Source organism: Pseudorca crassidens, chromosome 12 (genome assembly GCF_039906515.1).
Source record: "Pseudorca crassidens isolate mPseCra1 chromosome 12, mPseCra1.hap1, whole genome shotgun sequence".
NCBI lineage: Eukaryota > Metazoa > Chordata > Mammalia > Artiodactyla > Delphinidae > Pseudorca > Pseudorca crassidens.
The window spans coordinates 24,526,558-24,546,644 of NC_090307.1; the positions used below are offsets into that span (position 1 = coordinate 24,526,558).

The 20,087-nt window shown below is 40.2% G+C and overlaps 1 protein-coding gene across 5 annotated transcripts; it reads left to right on the plus strand.

The window, feature by feature from the left end:
- Positions 1-223: 223 nt before the first annotated feature.
- On the plus strand, positions 224-4,550 carry C12H18orf32 (chromosome 12 C18orf32 homolog). Of its 5 annotated transcripts, none has more exons than XM_067699131.1 (3): positions 224-382; positions 3,047-3,234; positions 3,834-4,550. In XM_067699131.1, exons 2-3 carry the CDS (start codon positions 3,070-3,072, stop codon positions 3,897-3,899), a joined length of 231 nt encoding a protein of 76 aa, XP_067555232.1. In that variant the 5' UTR covers positions 224-382; positions 3,047-3,069; the 3' UTR covers positions 3,900-4,550. The 5 variants fall into 5 exon arrangements, with proteins under 5 accessions (XP_067555232.1, XP_067555234.1, XP_067555235.1 ...); XM_067699133.1 differs by having other exon boundaries at positions 226-382; positions 3,044-3,234; XM_067699134.1 differs by having other exon boundaries at positions 262-443.
- Positions 4,551-20,087: the final 15,537 nt, after the last annotated feature.

Sequence of the window (20,087 nt, forward strand, 5' to 3'; positions counted from 1 at the left end):
AGCAGGGTGAGTAGCTTAGCCTCAACTGCGTTCGAAAACATCCTAGCCATCACCGCAAGCTTCCCTGTTGGTGGTGAGTCACCGGTACAGGCGCTTATCCTTTCCTGGATCCGCGTCGTAGATCTTGTTCCAGTGACCGGGCAACTGGGGAGCAACAGCGCTTCCGCCTCGCCCGCAAGCTCTAAGCTGATTGCCGGGGCTGCGCCGGAAGCCGCTGCCGTCCCCGCAGGGCGTCACCGTTACGTCGGGTGCGTCATCAGGCTGACGCAGGCGCTCCTTTGTCGGTCCCTCTTGCGGTGCCCTTAGCGTTGGCTGCGGCACGTCACCCCGCGAGCCTCCCTCCGGAAGCCTGGACACCGTCACTGGGGCTTGGTGGCCGCGGGTGAGCGGGGCTGGGTGGGTCCGGGCAGCGGCCGGGGCTTCGGGGTTCTCCTGCCCTCAAGGTACACCAGCGCCCCTGCCCTGTGCCTCCCCCTGCGTCGGTCTCCACCCCTTCCTGCCTCCGTCCGCCTCTCTTTGCTTCAGGATCCGCTCTCTGGCCTGCCTTGTCGGTATCACTTTTTTATCGTCGTCGCCACCATTCGCTCGTACTCTCCCCTGTCTTTCAGTCCTTGCCTTTGACTTAGCCTCTCCCGGTCTCTTGTCTCCAGTGAAGTGATCCGCCGACTGGTCACTTAGAGGAAGTGGCGTACCCCCGCCACAGCTGCTCTTGTTCTCATAGAGCCTCCGCCTTTTTCTGTTCCATTGTATTGGACAAAGTCGAATGCAAGAAATTCCTCTCCTCCACGTTTCAATCCATCTTTCTCGCTGTGTTGTATATTCGAGAATTGGCTTGGAGAGAGTAAATAAAATCATGATTTTATCAATTTATCATAGTCACCTTCTAGACCTTTCTAAGCCATAATTATAACAAAAGTAATTAGTACTAATTGTTCTTGAGAATTCATTTAAAGCACAATTTCAGGTAGGTAAAAACCTGAATCTTTATGATGGAGGGATTGCCTGTCATCGTATTAGCTTAGTGCTCGGTAGCATTGCCAGTTGTTTTGAAGGGTTTTAGTTGCGTTTGAAAGTTTGGTAGAAAGGGGAATAACATGATGATCGTGTTTGGGGGAGAGAAAATGCAAGAGCACTGAGCTAGGAAACCAGAATTAGGAATTCTGGTTTTAGCCAGTTCTAGTTACTTGTTACCTGCAGTGTGGACTTTGGACAGGTTACAACTTTTGGATGTGTTTGGGATTTGTTTTGTTTTTTTTCTTATGGTAGCAACATTTACGTAGTACTTAATATATGCAGACACTGTTCTGAGCTTTGTATTCCTATTAATGTATCTCATCCACACTACATCCCTGTGAGATCGGTACTATTATTGTCCTCTTTTTACGCATGGGAGAATTAAGGCACCGTCTGGTTAAATAATTTGCCCAGGAACGCTATCTAGAAAATGGTGAAAGCAGGACTCAAATCCAGGCAGCTGCCAGCCATCCTGTTTGATTATCATGCTATGGTACCTAAACCAGTAAGAAGTCTTTTCAGATCAGATTCTAAATGTCTAGTAGCCAAAAATTATGATTTCTTGAAAAATGCTGAAAAAGACTCTTGCTCGTTTGGCTTATTTTGATTGATTCTTTAAAATTTTGGAACAAAATATTTTGGCAAATTCTAAAATTATTTTAATTTGTCTAGGGGACTGTTTTAAAGACTCCAGTTATGAATCCCTTATAAAAGAGTTGGTCATTCCCTGATACACATTTACTTTTTTATTTGTTTACAGCTCTTGTAATTCATTTCAAAGCCACATTGAGATTGGATTATGTATACCACTCTTCACTTGTGAATCATTTTAAATTGCCTGAGCGTAGCAGTACTTACTCATTTACCACTAAATACTACTTAGCTTACAATATTTTGAAAATAAGTTTAACATGCTGAATTATTAGCCTTATGCACTGTTCTGAAGTTTCTTAGTTTTTTTTTTTTTTTTTTTGCGGTACGCGGGCCTCTCACTGTTGTGGCCTCTCCGGTTGCAGAGCACAGGCTCCGGACGCGCAGGCTCAGCGGCCATGGCTCACAGGCCTAGCCGCTCCGCGGCATGTGGGATCTTCCCGGACTGGGGCACGAACCCGTGTCCCCTGCATTGGCAGGCAGACTCCCAACCACTGCGCCACCAGGGAAGCCCTGAAGTTTCTTAGTTTTTAAAGCCTTTGCTAAGGGATTAAAAATTCTTGTAAATTTAAGAGGTCTTCGGTTTAATTGTGTGTTATGGAAGTAGTATTGGCTCTTTTTCAAGAAATTGCTGATCTTGAGAAATTCCAAGTTGACTTCTAATTATCAAGGAAATTTAGGTGTTAATTTTTGGAAATGGACAATTGACTTATACCAATAATACTAAATAAAACTTTTATTACTCAATACCCCTTTATTGCCATTAAAAAGAAAAAGCACATCTGTCAAGGGAGAGTTGTTGGCTGGGAAAGGCCAGCCAGTATGCAGCCTAGAGGTCTTCCAAAGTGATATCTTAGTGAGTTCCATATTACAAGATTTGCCCTTAGCATTGTTCAGTCCCTGGAGATGATTAGGCCCTGGGAGTTAATTCACACTAAACTGGCGTATGTCAAAATTACCAAATTCCTTAATGTTTTTGTGCCTCCTTTTCTTTATCCGTAAATGGAAATGCCAGGGTACCCAACCTCACTGGGTGTTTTGAAGATTAAATGAGTTGATACATGTAAAGGGCTTAACTGCCTAGCACCCCGCGAATGATGGTGTCATTCCTTTATCATCAAATCTGTGGTTGTGGAGCAGTGATTGGAGAGGTTTGGAGGCAGGTACCTCACTATTATTTTCAGGTCTGCCACCTGTTATTCTTTTACCTTGTAGATAGCAGCATTTTTATTTAATAGACTTGCTTTAAGCTAATACCTGTAGTGTGATTTAAGTTTTTCCTTCAGTGTAGAAATAGTCTTTTCATATATCTTAATCTAGGTAAATTCCTTCAGTCATTACTCTATGATGATCTAATTTGTTCTTCCTTGTTTATCAGCAGTTCAGGATCTCAAGCCTGGGACAATGGTGTGCATTCCCTGCATTGTCATTCCAGTTCTGCTCTGGGTCTACAAAAAGTTCCTGGAACCATATATATACCCTCTGATTTCCCCCTTTGTTAGTCGTGTGTGGCCTAGGAAAGCTATACAAGAATCCAGTGATAAAAACAAAGGCAAAATAGACTGTAAGGTAAGAACATTAAAATGCCTTGAATAAGGGGGCGTGGGGATGCAGGATGAAATACTTGGCTTTTGGAAAGGCAAGTTCTTCCAACCAGAAGCTTCATTAATGTGTCTAAATTCCCTTCTTTTTTAAAATAGGGGTTTTGGATTTTTATTTGTAATTAACGTTTGCTTTAAACTAAGGTTCTAAACTAGTCCTCTGATTGATACATTTGCTTCTTGCTTTATGGCCAGGATAATAACCAGTATTTCCTGAGTGGTAAGAGTAATGGTAAATAGTTAATAAATAACAAGAGATGATTCTAAAATAAGCCAAGTTTCACTGACTGATAACTTTGATAAGAGATTTAATTGGTAGGATCATAGAGGGTTTTTTTTAAACAAAATAGAGTTATTTTTTTAAATGAGTATTTAGACAACTCTGTTGTCTTTAGTGTTGGTGATTGTTAAATACAACTTCGTGTTCAATTGCACAAATTTAGCCATCCTGCACATTTCTAGAAGTAGTTTTTTCATTCTGAAGTTATTGTCTGTTTTTAAAGAGAATATGTCTTAAAATGTATGTCTGTTTGTTGTAATAATATCTAAAGTGGTTTTTCATTTTAGGGTGCAGATATAAATGGATCACCAACAAGAGGACCAACAGAAATCTCGGATAAAAAGAAAGACTAATGTGATGGTCCCAGAGGATCTCATTGTTTTAAAAATGGATCTGATAATATGAAGCACCTTCTTTGTACTTGTCTCTGATCTTTTTCCCTGAAACCAGAATTTGGGTTAGATAGTTTAGATATTTACCTGACACTAATCAGGAGATACCTGGTATTTGTATTTCAAATGTAGCTGGTTATATTTAATGACCTCATTCCTGAGTTCCTTTTTCATTAAAGTAGCTTTCATTTCTTTTATTGCATTTTTAAAAATATGAATAAAGAAAAGGTTCGTGCCAGTAGACACTGTTACTAAATCAGTCCCTAAAAATCCTTGGGCCTCTAGCTTTTATTCAGGCTCTTCAAATTTGAGGAGTATAATTTTACTGTGAAAGAGTGCAGTGAGACTGTGCAGTGAATTGAAAGGTAGTTTTTGGAGGTGATAGTGACTTGAAACATAAAGATGTAATTACTGTCTCACTCAATGGAGCAGCTTATCTATGAGAGTAGTAATTACTGTTTATTGCTCTGAGGAAGATAGGAAAGACAGGGAAATGGGGTAACCTCTCTGAAAAATGGAACATCTTTTACGTAAATGGCTAATGTATATTATAAAATTCTAATTCTTGTCGCATTCCTTCTGTTCCTACAAATATATTAAATATTCAGTTTAGCTTGTTGTTCTTTTTTCTTTTAAAATATAAATACTTAAAAGTAAGATTTTTTAACCACATCAGAAGTCAGGATTGTAATAATGTGATGGCATCCGGATAGTTATGGGGGCAGCAATATTTTTTTTCTTCTTCTTTTTTTTTAAAGTTTAGATTGTATCAGTTATTTTGTTCCATAATAAGACACCAAAATTCGTGGTTTTCAGCAACAGTGATGTGACTGCACAGTTATTTGCTGGTCTGGGCCTCTCCACATGATCTTTCATCCCCAGGCCTCTTCATTTTAGTGTAAGGATCTATAAATATTCAAAGACGATGAGACATATCTTCATAGAATATTTATTTTCACTGAAGCAAGGAGAAGTTAGAAAGGACTCCCCGCCTTGGGTCCCCAGGGAAGTCCTGGGTCCTAACTGAGGCTCTGTTAAGCTGTGTCTGGTCAAGTCATTGATCCACCTTGGACTTCCTTTGATATAAATGTGTTTCATCTTTTCTGCCCCAGCCTACCTGAGGGATAAGATAAATTCTCATTACCAACTAAATCCAGTTGATTAGTTTGTTTTTTAAGGTATTAAAAACTATATTATGAAAATAGCAGATGTTCATAGTAGAGCAATGCAAGGGCAGGTTGAATGAAAAGTTAATGTTCTTTCTCTACTCTCATAACTTTGTTCCAGCTCCACAGATGTAACCACTATTAGCTTTTTGTATAGTCTTCTAGCAACTTTCTTAAAATATATCATTTTTTAAAAATCAAATAAGGTCTATAATGTCCTTACTCCCATAGTCCCCAAGGGCTTTACTCATTTAGCTGTTGCTTTTGTTTAGGATTTATCTTCATATTTTAAGTGATACATGTATGCTGCAGTTTTTGGAGCTATCAACTTTAAACATTATTGACTTCCTGCCATGGTTGAGATACAGCTGTTTTACACTGTAGGCCCTCTGCTTCTCCCACACATTCTCCAGATATGTTTTTGTAAATTTTGGTTAAGTCATTGATCAGTGTGTATATCATTATGCATACTCCAGATGTTTTCCATTTGCCCCTCCAAATCTCTGCTCCCTCACCCTACTCTCCTGCTCAAGAAAGCTGTATGGACTACATCAACAGGCTTCCTATGACCTCTGGGATCTGTTGGTTTGGCCAGTGGTATCTGCAGCAGGAGATGGGAGAGAGGGAAGGAAAGAGTGAGGTCAGGGTATTTATTCCCTTGGCTCCTTCCCTTCAAGGTCTCTTCAGGTCAGATGTGTTCCTCAGCCAGAAGTCACTGTACCTCATGGTGACCAACTCCACATGACCCCTTTCAGTTTCCACTAATGTCTCCCTTTCCATGTCTTTTTGGGCCTAGGGTTGATGGCATCTGTTACTACTGGCTTTGGGTCACTGCCTTATCTTGAGCGTACCATCTGCTTCTTGCTGGACACTGATAGGATGAGCAGGTGACTACTGCTCACTGCATAGATTGTGCGTGTAGTGCGATTGAGTTTCCCTTCACTTAGAGCATCGCTTGCCTGCAGTTACTCATTACCTTTTTCTCCCCATACACTTCCCCTATTGACTAGTTGTTGCCCAGGCCCGAGGCACAGTAGCAGTCCTTGGGACTTTTCTTCACCACTCCTGTGTTGGATCTCTTGTTCCCTGGATCCCATATCTTCCTCTGTTGGTTTACTCCTTCATTTTTCCTGTAGCATACCAGTTTTTCTAATTCAGTACTCTTAAAAAGTTGAGATGGATAATTTTGAAAAGTGATCCCCCAGATCACTCCAGTTTATTTAAACCTACCTTCCTGAGAATCACCGGTCTTCTAAGGCCTTTTCTGCTTCTAGCAGTCTCCCACTAGAGCACTGGTTCCCAATCTTGTATTTTCACATACTAGTAAAAAAATATTTTTAAAAAAGTTGAGGGGGCTGCTACACCGTTACCAACTTTTTATTTTGCCAAGCGGGAATATATTAAAAGGCTGTGACTTATCATCACCATTATTTCATAAAAGAAGACATTTTGACACCAAAAGAGTGAAGAGGAACATGGGAATAAAGGATAATAGTAGCCCATTAGTGTGAATACGTTTATAAAAGATATATTTGTTTTTCGTGAGAAGTTCACAATTTTCTCCATATTTTTTTTTTTTTTTTTTTTTGTCAAAAGCTTCTTCTGCATCTCTTGAGATAATCATATGGTTTTTATTCTTCAATTTGTTAATATGGTGTATCACATTGATTGTGTATATTGAAGAATCCTTGCATCCCTGGGATAAATCCCACTTGATCATGGTGTATGATCCTTTTAATGTGTTGTTGGATTCTGTTTGCTAGTATTTTGTTGAGGAATTTTGCATCTATATTCATCAGTGATATTGGTCTTTAATTTTCTTTTTTTGTAGTATCTTTGTCTGGTTTTGGTATCAGGGTGATGGTGGCCTAATAGAATGAGTTTGGGAGTGTTCCTTCCTCTGCAATTTTTTGGAAGAGTTTGAAAAGGATGGCTGTTAGCTCTTCTCTAAATGTTTGAAAGAATTCACCTGTGAAGCCATGTGGTCCTGGACTTTTGTTTGTTGGGAGATTTTTAATCACAGTTTCAATTTCATTGCTTGTGATTGGTCTGTTCATATTTTCTATTTCTTTCTGGTTCAGTCTTGGAAGTTTATACCTTTCTAAGAATTTGTCCATTTCTTCCAGGTTATCCATTTTATTGGCATAGAGTTGCTTATAGTAGTCTTTTAGGATGCTTTGTATTTCTGTGGTGTCTGTTGTAACTTCTCCTTTTTCATTTCTAGTTTTATTGATTTGAGTCCTCTCCCTCTTTTTCTTGATGAGTCTGGCTAATGGTTTATCAATTTTGTTTATCTTCTCAAAGAACCAGCTTTTAGTTTTATTGATCTTTGCTATTGTTTTCTTTCTTTCTATTTCATTTATTTTTGCTCTGATCTTTATGACTTTTTTCCTTCTGCTAATTTTGGGTTTTGTTTGTTCTTCTTTCTCTAGTTCCTTTAGGTGTAAGGTTAGATTGTTTATTTGAGATGTTTCTTGTTTCTTGAGGTAGGCTTGTTAGCTATAAACTTCCCTCTTAGAACTGCTTTTGCAGCATCCCATAGGTTTTGGATTGTCGTGTTTTCATTGTCATTTGTCTCTAGGTGTTTTTTGATTTCCTCTTTGATTTCTTCAGTGATCTCTTGGTTATTTAGTAACGTATTGTCCAGCCTCCATGTGTTTGTGTTTTTTATATTTTTCTCCCTGTAATTCACTTCTAGTCTCATAGCATTGTGGTCAGAAAAGATGCTTGATATGATTTCAATTTTCTTAAATTTACTGAGGCTTGATTTGTGACCCAAGATGTGATCTGTCCTGGAGAATGTTCCATGCGCACTTGAGAAGAAAGTGTAATCTGCTGTTTTTGGATGGAATGTCCTATAAATATCACTTTATCGGGTCTCTTGTGTCATTTAAAGCTTCTGTTTCCTTATTTATTTTCATTTTGGATGATCTGTCCATTGGTGTAAGTGAGGTGTTAAAGTCCCCCACTATTGTGTTACTGTCCATTTCCTCTTTTATAGCTGTTAGCAGTTGCCTTATGTATTGAGGTGCTCCTATGTTGGGTGCATATATATTTATAATTGTTATATCTTCTTCTTGGATTGATCCCTTGATCATTATGTAGTGTCCTTCCTTGTCTCTTGTAACATTCTTTATTTTAAAGTCTGTTTGATATGAGTATTGCTACTCCAGCTTTCTTTTGATTTCCATTTGCATGGAATATCTTTTTCTATCCCCTCACTTCCAGTCTGAATGTGTCCCTAGGTCTGAAGTGGGTCTCTTGTAGACAGCATATAGATGGGTCTTGTTTTTGTATCCATTCAGCAAGCCTGTGTGTTTTGGTTGGAGCATTTAATCCATTCACATTTAAGGTAATTATGTATAGGTATGTTCCTATGACCATTTTCTTAATTGTTTTGGGTTTGTTTTTGTAGGTCCTTTTCTTCTCTTGTGTTTCCCACTTAGAGAAGTTCCTTTAGCATTTGTTGTAGAGCTGGTTTGGTGGTGCTGAATTCTCTTAGCTTTTGCTTGTCTGTAAAGCTTTTGATTTCTCCATCGAATCTGAATGAGATCCTTGCCGGGTAGAGTCATCTTGGTTGTAGGTTCTTCTCCTTCATCACTTTAAGTATAGCATGCCACTCCCTTCTGGCTTGTAGAGTTTCTGCTGAGAAATCAGCTGCTAACCTTATGGGAGTTCCCCTGTACGCTATTTGTCGTTTTTCCCTTGCTGCTTTTAATAATTTTTCTTTGTCTTTATTTTTTGCTGATTTGATTACTATGTGTGTTTCTCCTTGGGTTTATCCTGTATGGGACTCTCTCTGCTTCCTGGACTTGGGTGGCTCTTCCCTTTCCCATGTTAGGGAAGTTTTCGACTATAATCTCTTCAGATATTTTCTCGGGTCCTTTCTCTCTCTCTTCTCCTTCTGGGATCCCTATAATGTGAATGTTGTTGTGTTTAATGTTGTCCCAGAGGTCTCTTTGGCTATCTTCATTTCTTTTCATTCTTTTTTCTTTATTCTGTTCTGCAGCAGTGAATTCCACCATTCTGTTTTCCAGGTCACTTATCCTTTCTTCTGCCTCAGTTATTCTGCTATTGATTCCTTCTAGTGTAGTTTTCATTTCAGTTATTGTATTGTTCATCTCTGTTTGTTCTTTAATTCTTCTAGGTCTTTGTTAAACATTTCTTGCATCTTCTCGATCTTTGCCTCCATTCTTTTTCTGAGGTCCTGGATCATCTTCACTACCATTATTCTGAATTCTTTTCTGGAAGGTTGCCAATCTCCACTTCATTTAGTTGTTTTTCTGGGGTTTTATCTTGTTCCTTCATCTGGTACATAGCCCTCTGCCTTTTCATCTTGTGTCTCTTTCTGTGAATGTGGTTTTTGTTCCACAGGCTGCAGGATTGTAGTTCTTGCTTCTCCATATTTTTCTTTTTATGGTTGGTGAAAACTTTTTTTTAAATTAATTAATTAATTAATTTATTTTTGGCTGCATTGGGTCTTCTTTGCTGTGCGTCGAGCTTTCTCTAGTTGCGGTGAGCGGGTGCTACTCTTTGTCGCAGTGCGTGGGCTTCAGTAGTTGTGGCACATGGGGTCAGTAGTTGTGACTCACGGGCTTAGTTGCTCTGCGGCATGTGGGATCTTCCCGGATCCGGGATCAAACCCGTGTCCCCTGCACTGGCAGGCGGATTCTTAACCACTGTGCCACTAGGGAAGCCTGGTTGGTGAAAGCTTATCACCTATCCTTGGTCTGGACTTGGTAGCCACTGTTCTATACCACACAACTATTCTCTTGCCCCCAACCCCAAAAATCAATTCTGACATGTCAATCTATATTATATATATGTTAAGAGTAGAGTCTAGGATTCCAAAGCTATACTCTTAAATTGTCTTAAAATATTGATCCCCTACAGAGCCATCACAGCTGCTGATACCTTGTAAGACATTAGTGGGAATAATTGGGAAGAAATGGAGAGGAAGAGTGTGGACTAATCAGTGTGGACTTGTTTTCAGTGTTTGATTTTGATCACCTTTAGCATGACTTTTTAACTTACCTAGTTTTCAGTAGCTTATTTTGCCCTATTAACTTTAACTGCATTTCCTGTCTCTGCGAGACGGGCTCATTTTCTCAGATAGTTCTCTGAGGCTCACCTGAAAGACTTGGGTTTTGTCTCATCTTTTTCATTACTAAATGGCCTTCTTAGGAAACAGGTGAGTCAGCACTTCCCCAAAATGACCACGTCTGATGTGTTGATCTAATCAACAGGCTGATGGGATTGAAAAGAACTTTTACCCACTGATCCTAAGCCTCTTGAACTCTCTGAAGCTAAATGTCCTAGGTTCACTCATAATCAAAAGGAAAAAGACGAGGGAAGTTCCCTTGTGGTTTCCTCTCCATATAGCTACTGGCTAGTTCTATCTGCAAAGCCATATTCATTAATATGGTAACAGTTCCTTAAGAAAGAAACAAAGTCTGTGGGTAGATGTATTTAAATGAAGTAAGAGGTTAAATTGAGAAGGTATGACTGTGAAGGGCAGTGTGTGGTGGAGTAGTTGCAGAGTATACTTAAAAACTCTAAATGTTGAGCTGGTATGGACCTTCAGATACACCTAACCCCATCCTCTCATTTCTACTAAAATGGCTCAATGGCCAAAAAAAAAAAAGTTAAAAGAGGTAGCCTAGATGCTGGAACAGGGCAGGTCTGCAGGACTGCCATGTACAGTTGTGCCATGTGCACTGCCCAGTTTCAGAGAGCACCATTCACACGGACGACAGTTAAGTGATGCCCCTAGATCTGCACATTGCACATCCACAGTCCTGCTCGGAGGTCCTGCTCCTGCCATGTAAATCAGCAGATGAAGTTTCACACTTCCTTGGTGTATTCATTTTCTATTGTTGCATAAAAAATTACCACAAACTTAGTGGCTTAAAACAACACAAATTTATTATCCCACATTTTCTGTAGGTCAGCCATCTGGGTATGACATGGCTAGACTCTCCACTCGGGGTTTCACCAGGCTGAAACTAGGACGTTGAGGTTTTTGTCTGGGCTTCCAAGTTCACTGGTTGCCAGCAGAATTCATTCCCTTATGGCTGTAGGACTGAGGTTCCTACTTTCCTCTAGTCAGCCAGGGACTGCACTTAGCTCCTGGAGGCTAACTGTGGTTCCTGGGCATCTGGCCCCTATAGGCAGCCCACAACATGGATGTTCACTTTCTTCCAGGGCACGCAGAGCACCTCTTTGACTTCTAAACTTCTGGGACCAGCAGAGAAAAGTCTCTGCTTTTAAAGGGCTCATGTGATTAAATCAGGCCCAAATAATTTCCCCAACTTAAGGTCAACTAACTTGGGATTAATTACATCTGCAAAATATCTTTACAGCAGCACCTAGTTTAGTATTTAATTGTTGTTTGGGAGAAGGTGTGCGTACATCAGGGGCCGAGAAGCAAGGGGGACCATCTGAGAAGTCTGCCTGCTGCACTTAGCCTCTTTCTTGACTGATGATTCTAGTCCTTCTATTCCTAGAATCCACTTTGGATTTAAATCTTATGGTCTCCACCTATCAGTGTCCCCAGGATACACTGATTTTAAACTCTTCGGCATTTATAATTGTGAAATTTAAAGAGCTACTCGGCATAGTCTCATCTAATTTGATGATCAGAAATCATTTCAGAAGAGGGTAAGAGGAAGGCAGTTAGTGTATTTTACAGAAGAAGAAAGGCTCATAAACATATGGAGACACATGTTTCAGCAGGGAAATGCAAATTAAAACCACAATGAAACAACATAGGAATGGTTAAAATTAAACATCAAGAGTTGGGAGGATGAAGAACAGAAAGTGTTTGTATATACTGCTGGTGGGAGTGTCAACTGGTACAACTGCTTTGGAAAACAACTTGGCATTCTCCAGTAAAGTAGAACATGCACTTACACTATGCCATTCCATTCCTAGGGTCTAGATACCAGAGAAAACCCTGTATCTGTGTACCAGGAGATTTAACAATATTGTTCTTTAAGCTGTGTCCATTAAATACTTCCTCTCATGGCATGTTTCACAATTTAAAAAACAGCAGCATGGATCACCTCCCCAAACCCTTTACTTACCAATGCATCTTTCCTAGAGTTTAATATTATTCTACAACTAATACATTAATGTATTCTTATTGTAAAATATTTTAAAAATACAGATAATGGGACTTCCCTGGTGGTGCAGTGGTTAAGAATCCATCTGCCAATGCAGGGGACACGGGTTTGAGCCCTGGTCCGGGAAGATCCCACATGCTGTGGAGCAACTAAGCCCATGCACCACAACTACTGAGCCTGTGCTCTAGAGCCCGTGAGCCACAACTACTGAGCCCACGTCCTGTAACTACTGAAGCCTGCACACCTAGAGCCCGTGCTCCGCAACAAGAGAAGCCACCGCAATGAGAAGCCTGCACACCACAACGAAGAGTAACCCCACTCGCTGCAACTAGAGAAAGCCTGCACGCAGCAACGAAGACTCAATGCAGCCCCCAAAATATAGATAGATAGTATAAAAATCCCTCCTGACACCCCTCCTAGATTTTCTTTTTATGGTGCTTTATTTTTTTTTCTTATTGTTGACTTTGAAGATAGACTTTAAACAATCTGAAGGAAAAGAAATTAACACGTGAACAATCTGTTTTTTCCTTCAGTTTTTAGTTGCACAGTTATTCACCTTAATTCATTAAAAATGTAGTTGTTTTAAAGACCCTATAAATAGAGTGACCACCCACTAATGTGGGATATGAGTAAGTCGCCCCTCTCAGCGTGGTATTTTTTCTTTAAAAAGCAGAATTTCTTATAGAAATCTTATTGATCACACAGTAGTTACAAGAATGTCACATATAATGATGTATACAATCTAAACGTCAGGCTAATTAAGAACTTACATAATGTAAAAATATACATATTAGATGTTAGCCATGTGGACAGATGCATGCATCAGGAAGAGTAGTTGACTGGGGTTGAGGGTCCATATGCAGTAATATTGCTTTTTCTTCCTCAGTTACGATAAATAAGTGCCACTCGCAGATAAAAGTTTTCCACACACATCTAAATGCACAAGGGTTAGTGGTGACCTGCTAATGTACAGTCTCGAGGGGGTCTGTGATCCTTCAGTGACTGCTCTCACAAAAACAGTACATAGTGAACCCCATGCGGGTAGTAGGAAGCACTGGTTATTTATTCTAGTTGGACTTTGAAAATGTTTCACGTTTGATATTAATATCTGTGAAGAACATGTTTCCTTCTGCTCTTTTCAAAACTGACATGCCCATGGAGTGGGGGAATTTTGATGACTGCTTGACCTAACAGTGATAACTGAAATACTCTTAAAAATGCTTTTTAATAACATATTTTAGTCACACACTTAACATAAAACGTGGATCATCTACAGCTTTAAGCCAAAAGGTAGAGAAAGTGTATGTCATTTTTAATGCTTTTAGTTTAGTGGTAGTTGTGACGTATGGGCTTAGTTGCTCCGCGGCATGTGGGATCTTCCTGGAACAGGGCTTGAACCCGTGTCCCCTGCATTGGCAGGCGGCTTCTTAACCACTGCGCCACCAGGGAAGTCCCTGTGCTGTTCTTATAATAAAAATTAAAATAATATATAAACATTGGGAATAGACGACAGACGACTAGGCTTAAAACAGATTGTTCAGACACAAGAGCAGTCACTGTCGCCACAGTCGGAGCCGTGGCAGCCACCGCCTGGAGCCGCCGGGACCCTCCACCTCGCCGCCCCCGCCCATCCTGCCGCGCCATGCCGTCAGAGAAAACCTTCAAACAGCGCCGAACCTTCGCACAAAGAGTAGAAGATGTCCGACTTATCCGAGAGCAGCATCCTACCAAAATCCCGGTAGAATGATACGAAGGTGAGAAGCAACTTCCGGTCCCGGGTAAAACAAAGTTCCTGGTGCCTGATCACGTCAACATGAGTGAGCTCAAGATAATTAGAAGGCGCTTACAGCTCAACGCTAATACACCCAGGTATAACCCATTTTACTTAGCAAGATGATTTAACTCTATGGAAGTCATCATAGAGCTTCACACACTGGTGGTGTTGGCATAAAGACCTCTGAGATGACCTTTTCTAGTAAGCGTGGGCTCTGCAGCCAGACTGCCTAGATTCGAATCATTACTTGCTAGCTTTGTGTTGTTGGGAAGTTTAACTTCTTGGGACTGTAAAACCGGGACGATAAATAAGTACCTATTCTGGAGGGTCATAATGACCATTAAGTGAGTTATTATACCTGAAACTTTTACCACAGTGCCTGGTATGGGTAGGTGTCTTCAAAACATCGTTAGCTAATATTAGTTTGTGACTCATCCTAGTTTGGCCCCAGCAGGAAGGAGACACTGACAACTGCACAGTAACCCCTCTAAGTCCTCCAGCAGTGAGGCAGTGGACAGCTCCTCTTAGGAACTCTGGTGGTCTGGCTGTCCAAACAGCTTTCTCGCAAGGCTTAGCCTCAGGGCTCCGGGTAAGGAAAGATGAACAGGGACTCTGTAGACTTAGATGTATAGCTGGGCTCTCCTGCAGGCAGGAGGGATTTGAGAACTAACTGGGTAGCCTCTCACTCGGCCCGGCAGGCAACACTCTGGACCTGAGGGGTCACGGCCTCTGAGTATTCAACACTGTCTGCAGCAGTGTCTTACCTGACTGCTAAGGGCTGGCATTGCAGGGGATTCATCATCGCTGCATACAGTGAGGCCTAGGGGACTGCTCAGTCCAGTCATCTGCACAGCTTACTGGCTGTGTGTCCTTGTCTGAGTCCTCTCATGTCCCTAAGGCTCAGTTCCTCACCTCTAATATAAAGAAACTTGGATAATTGCCAATGTCCCTTCCCAGGTGCAATTTTATTCGACTATCTGTTCATCCAGCCTATGCTTGAACACATGTAGTGATCAGAATCTCATTTTTCTTCCAGGTAGACCATTTCATTAATAGTAAGCTTAATTTCACTTCACAACCTATTGTGAAATGTTTTCCAGGCCATTAGATAAATTTCTACATCAACTCTTTCTCACAGGATTGTTTGCAGATTTAAATAAAATAACAGTGCATAGGTCACAGCAAGCAATCCACAATGTGAATTGTTAATTATTAGTACTGATCTTATTGTCAAAAAGTTCTTATATGGAGTGAAGATCTGCAACCTGTAACTTCAGATCTGTGGTCCTAATTTGGTTCCCTGGCACACACAAAATAAGTGGTCATGCCCCCTGCTCCATATTTATCTCAAGTCTTCTCTTTAGCTAGTTGTGCATCCTCAGTTCTGTCAGCCATTCCACATCGAACATGAGACCTCTCACCATCCTGATTGCCCTTAATCTAGTTCTGGTTAATGTACAGTATATCCCTGTTAGGAGGGGCACCCAGAAGCTGGCAACTACATGTGAGTTGAGTACCATCTGGATTATGCAGGTGAATTAACATTTACAGAAAAAGGCACACTACGTGCATTACTTAATTTAACTCTCACAGCAACTGTGAGATATGAGTGGGGTATTACTGTCTCCAGGAATAGAAAACTAGTCTCACAGAGGTTAAGTAGCTGCTATGGGCTGCATGTTTGTGTTCCCCCTAACTTTATATATTGAAACCCTAACCCTAATGGGACAGTATTAGGAGGTGGGCCTTTTGGAGGTAATTAGGTTTAGGTAAGGTCATGAGGGTGGAGCCCCCAGGACAGGATTAGTGTCTTTTTTTCTTTTTCTTTTGGCCTCACCGTGCAGCATGCGGGATCTTTGTTTCCTGACCGGGGATCAAACCTGTGCCCCCTGCAGTGGAAACACAGAGTCTTAACCACTAGACCACCAGGGAAGTCCCAGGACTGGTGTCTTTACTAGGAGACAAAGAGACTAGACCTCTCTTTCTCCACCATGTGAGGCTACAGTGACAAGAGCCACTGACAAACCAGGAAGAGTGTTCTCACCAGATACCAGATCTGCCAGTGCCTTAATCAACAGAGGTTGGACTTCCCAACCTCCAGAATTGTGAGAAATAAATGTCTGTTGTTTAAGCTACCCAGTGTATGGTATTCAGTTATAGGAGCTAACTAAGAACAGACTAGGATAGTCTCTTTCTCAAATCATTCAGCTCATAATTATGGAACCGGAATTCAAAGTCAAGTCTGACTCCAAAGTCTGCTCTTCTTTCTCAGAAAAGTTGGAAACATGAGCACTGTTCTTGGACAGGCTTGAAACAATAATCTAGAGATAGTTTTCATCCTGCTTGTGGAGAGGCCTTCTAATAGGCATAGGTCCTTTTTGGGCCTTTAGGTTCTAAGAAGAGTCAGCACCCTGTAGATGAAGACTTATTCACACACGAAGTCTGTATTCAACTTGCAACAGAGAAAAGCTGCATGCCAGACATTGTAAGCCAGCAGTTATAAAAAAAACTCAACTTAGAGGTTTAGAAAGACACCTGGTCTACCCATTTGGCTCCAGTTTATGCCCTGACCCTTCTTTTCCTCCTGTTTTGTTGGTTTCTTTTCTTTTCTTTCCTTTTTTTTTTTTTGGCTGCACCATGCAGCTTGCGGGATCTTAGTTCCCTGATCAGGGATTGAACCTGGGCCCACGGCAGTGAAAGCACCAAGTCCTAACCACTGTACCGCCAGGGAATTCCCTCCTCCTATTTTTAATGTTCCAATTTTTGTATTTCATGTGTTTTCAAGTCATTTTAAATATTTGGGGAAAGAAGAGTATAAACGAACTAACAAATGAATAATTAGCTCCAGCTCTTTCCCTTTTACTACATCATATCTGAACTGAGCTTTCTGGAATACAAGCAAGCTCGTTTAGCAGCCTGCCCTACTTACTGAACTTACAGTTATCTAATACCTTCTAGGATCCTTTTAATTTGAACCATAACTCACCCATTTTTTTAAAAGTTTTCAGTCTACAGCATTTAAAAATCTTTAATCATACTTTTTTTGAATAGGTGATATGTTTATGAGGTACAAAATTCACAAGGTACAAGAGTGCATACAGAGAAAGATTTCGTCCTCCCACCCTGGTTCCCAAGAACCCAGTTGCCCTCCTAAGAGGTAGTCAGATTTACCAATTTCTTCTTTATCCTTCCAGAGTTATTCTCTGAAGGCATAAGCAAATACACACATATGTATGTATTTACTTTCTCTTTTTTTAGACAAAAGTAACACACAATATGCTCTGCTTGGTTTTCTTTTTTCAATTAAAAGTATATCTTAGGACTTCCCTGGTGGCTCAGTGGTTAAGAATCCGCCTACCAATGCAGGGGACACGGGTTCAATCCCTGGTCCGGAAAGATCCCACATGCCGTGAAGCAACTAAGCCCGTGCGCCACAACTACTGAGCCTGTGTGCCACAACTACTGAGCCTGTGTGCTGCAACTATTGAAGCCCAAGCACCTACAGCCCATGCTCCACAACAAGAGAAGCCACCACAATGAGAAGCTCGCGCGCCACAGCAAAGAGTAGAGCCCACTCACCGCAACTAGAGAGAGCCCACGAACAGCAAGAGACTCAATGCAGCCAAAAAAAAAAAAAGTATGTCTTAGAAAGAATAAGTGTATCTTGGGACTTCCCTGGCGGTCCAGTGGTTAAGACTCTGTGCTTCCAATGCAGGGGACATGGGTTTGATCCCTGGTCGGGAATTAAGATCCCACATGCTGCACCGTGTGGACAAAAAATGAAAAAAAAAAAAAAAAAAGAATAAGTGTATCTTGAAGATCAATGGATATTAGATTGTTTTCTGTCTTTCAACATTACAAAAAATACTGTATCAAAATACAGGAAGGAAAAATGGGCAAAATTGAAAGGAGAAATAGTTTACAATAATAGTTGGAGACTTTAATACACCTTTCTCAATAATAGAACCATCAGACAGAAGGTAAGTAAAGAGAGGACTTGAACAACACAGTAAGCCAACTGGCTCCAACAGACACACGCAGAAAACTTTACTCAACAACAGCAGAGTACACATTCTTCTCAAGTACACATAGGTCATTCTCAAAAATAGAGCATATGTTAAGCCACAGATTAAGTCTCAAAAGATTTAAATGATAGATATCATATAAAGTGTCCTCTCTGACTACAATGGAAGTTAGAAATCAGTAGAAGAAGGAAAACTGGAAAATTCACAGATTTGTGGAAATTAAACAATAGACAAACAACCCAGTGGAACAAAGAAGAAATCACAAAGGAAATTAGGAAATATCTCGAGACAAATGAAAATAAAAACACAAAATAGCAAAACATATGGATTCAACTATACTCCAATAAAAAATAAATTAAAAAAAACTTACAGGACACAGTGAAAGCAGTGCTAAAGGGGAAATTTATAGCTATAAATGTTTACATTAAAAAAGAAGAAAGATCTCAAATTAACAACTTAACTTTACAACTTAAGAAACTAAGGGGAAAAAAAAAAAAAGAACAAACTAAACCCAAAACTAGCAGAGGGAAGGAAATAGTTAAGATTAAAGCAGAGATAAATGAGATAGAGTAGGAAAATGATAGAGAAAATCAACAAAACCAAAAGATGATTTTTTGAAAAGATCAACAAAATTGACAAATCTTTAGCTAGACTGACTAAGAAAATGAGAGAGAAGAGTCAAATTACTAAAATCATAAATGAAAGTGGGGACATTACAACCTATGCTACAGAAATAAAAAAGATTATGCGAGAGTACTGTGAACAACTGTACACCAACAAAATGAATATCCTAGATGAAGTGGACAAATTCTTAGAAACACAAGACCTACAAAGACTGAATCATGAAGAGATAGATATCCTGAATAGACCTGTAACTAGTAAAGAGATTGAATCAGGAATCCAAAATCTCCCAACAAAGAAAAGCCCTGGACCTAATGGCTGCTTCACAGGTGAATTCTAGGGACTTCTCTGGTGGTCCAGTGGTTAAGACTCCACACTTCCAACGCAGGGGACACGAGTTCGATCCCTGGTCAGGGAACTAAGATGCCACATGCCACACTGCCAAAAAAAAAAAAAAAAAGAGAGAGGGAGAGAGACCTGAAACCTACAGATCAGTATCTCTAATGTATATAGATTCGAAAATTCTCAACAAAATACTAGCAAACCAAATTCAACAGTACATTAAAAGGACCAAGTGGGCTTTATTCTTGGAATGAAAGAATGGTTCAGCATACAGAAATTGCTCGATGTAATATACCACATTAACAGAATGAAGGGGAAAAAACTCCATGTGATCATCTCGATCGATGCAGAGAAAGCATTTGACAAAATTCAATACCTTTTCATGATAAAACACTCAACAAACCAGAAATAGAAGGAAACTACCTTAACATAATAATACTATTCAGCCTTAAAAAGAAAAGAAATTCTGGTATGTGCTGTAACATGGATGACCCTTGAGGACATCAAGCTAAGTGAAAAAGCCAGTCACCAAAAAGACAAGTACTCTATGTTTATAAATGAGGTATCTAAAGTAGTCAGAGTCATAGAGACAGAAAGTAGAATGGTGGTTGCATTGGTGGGGTTAGGGGCAGTGAGGAAAGGGGAGCTAGTGTCTAATGGGTGCAGAGTTTCAGTTGGGGAAGATGAAAAAGTTCTGGAGATAGATGGTGGGGACAGTTAAACAACAGTGTAAATATACTTAATACTACAAAAATGTACATTAAAAAACGGTTAAGATAGTAAATTTTGTTTGTATCTTACCACAATAAAAATGTTTTTTAAATTACCAAAAAAATTACTGTAGTAAATATCTTTGTATGTAAATTATTTCACTTGTGTGTTTTTCATGCAGGATCTTAGGTCCCCGACTAGGGGATCAAACCTGTGCCCCCTGCAGTGGAAGCTCGGAGTCCTAATCACTGGACCGCCAGGGAATTCCCTTGTGTGTGACCTCATATTTGTAAAATAGATTTCTAGAAGTGTATGTTGCAGTGTCAAAGGGTATGTGTTTTATAATTTTGAAAATATTGTCAAACTGTTGGTGATGCTGATGTACA

Coding starts and splice junctions, on each gene's coding strand:
- C12H18orf32 (XM_067699131.1), top strand. CDS start 3,070: ATGGTGTGCATTCCCTGCATTGTCATTCCAGTTCTGCTCTGGGTCTAC. Junction 3,235..3,833: donor AAGGCAAAATAGACTGTAAG/GTAAGAACATTA, acceptor TTTTCATTTTAG/GGTGCAGATATAAATGGATC.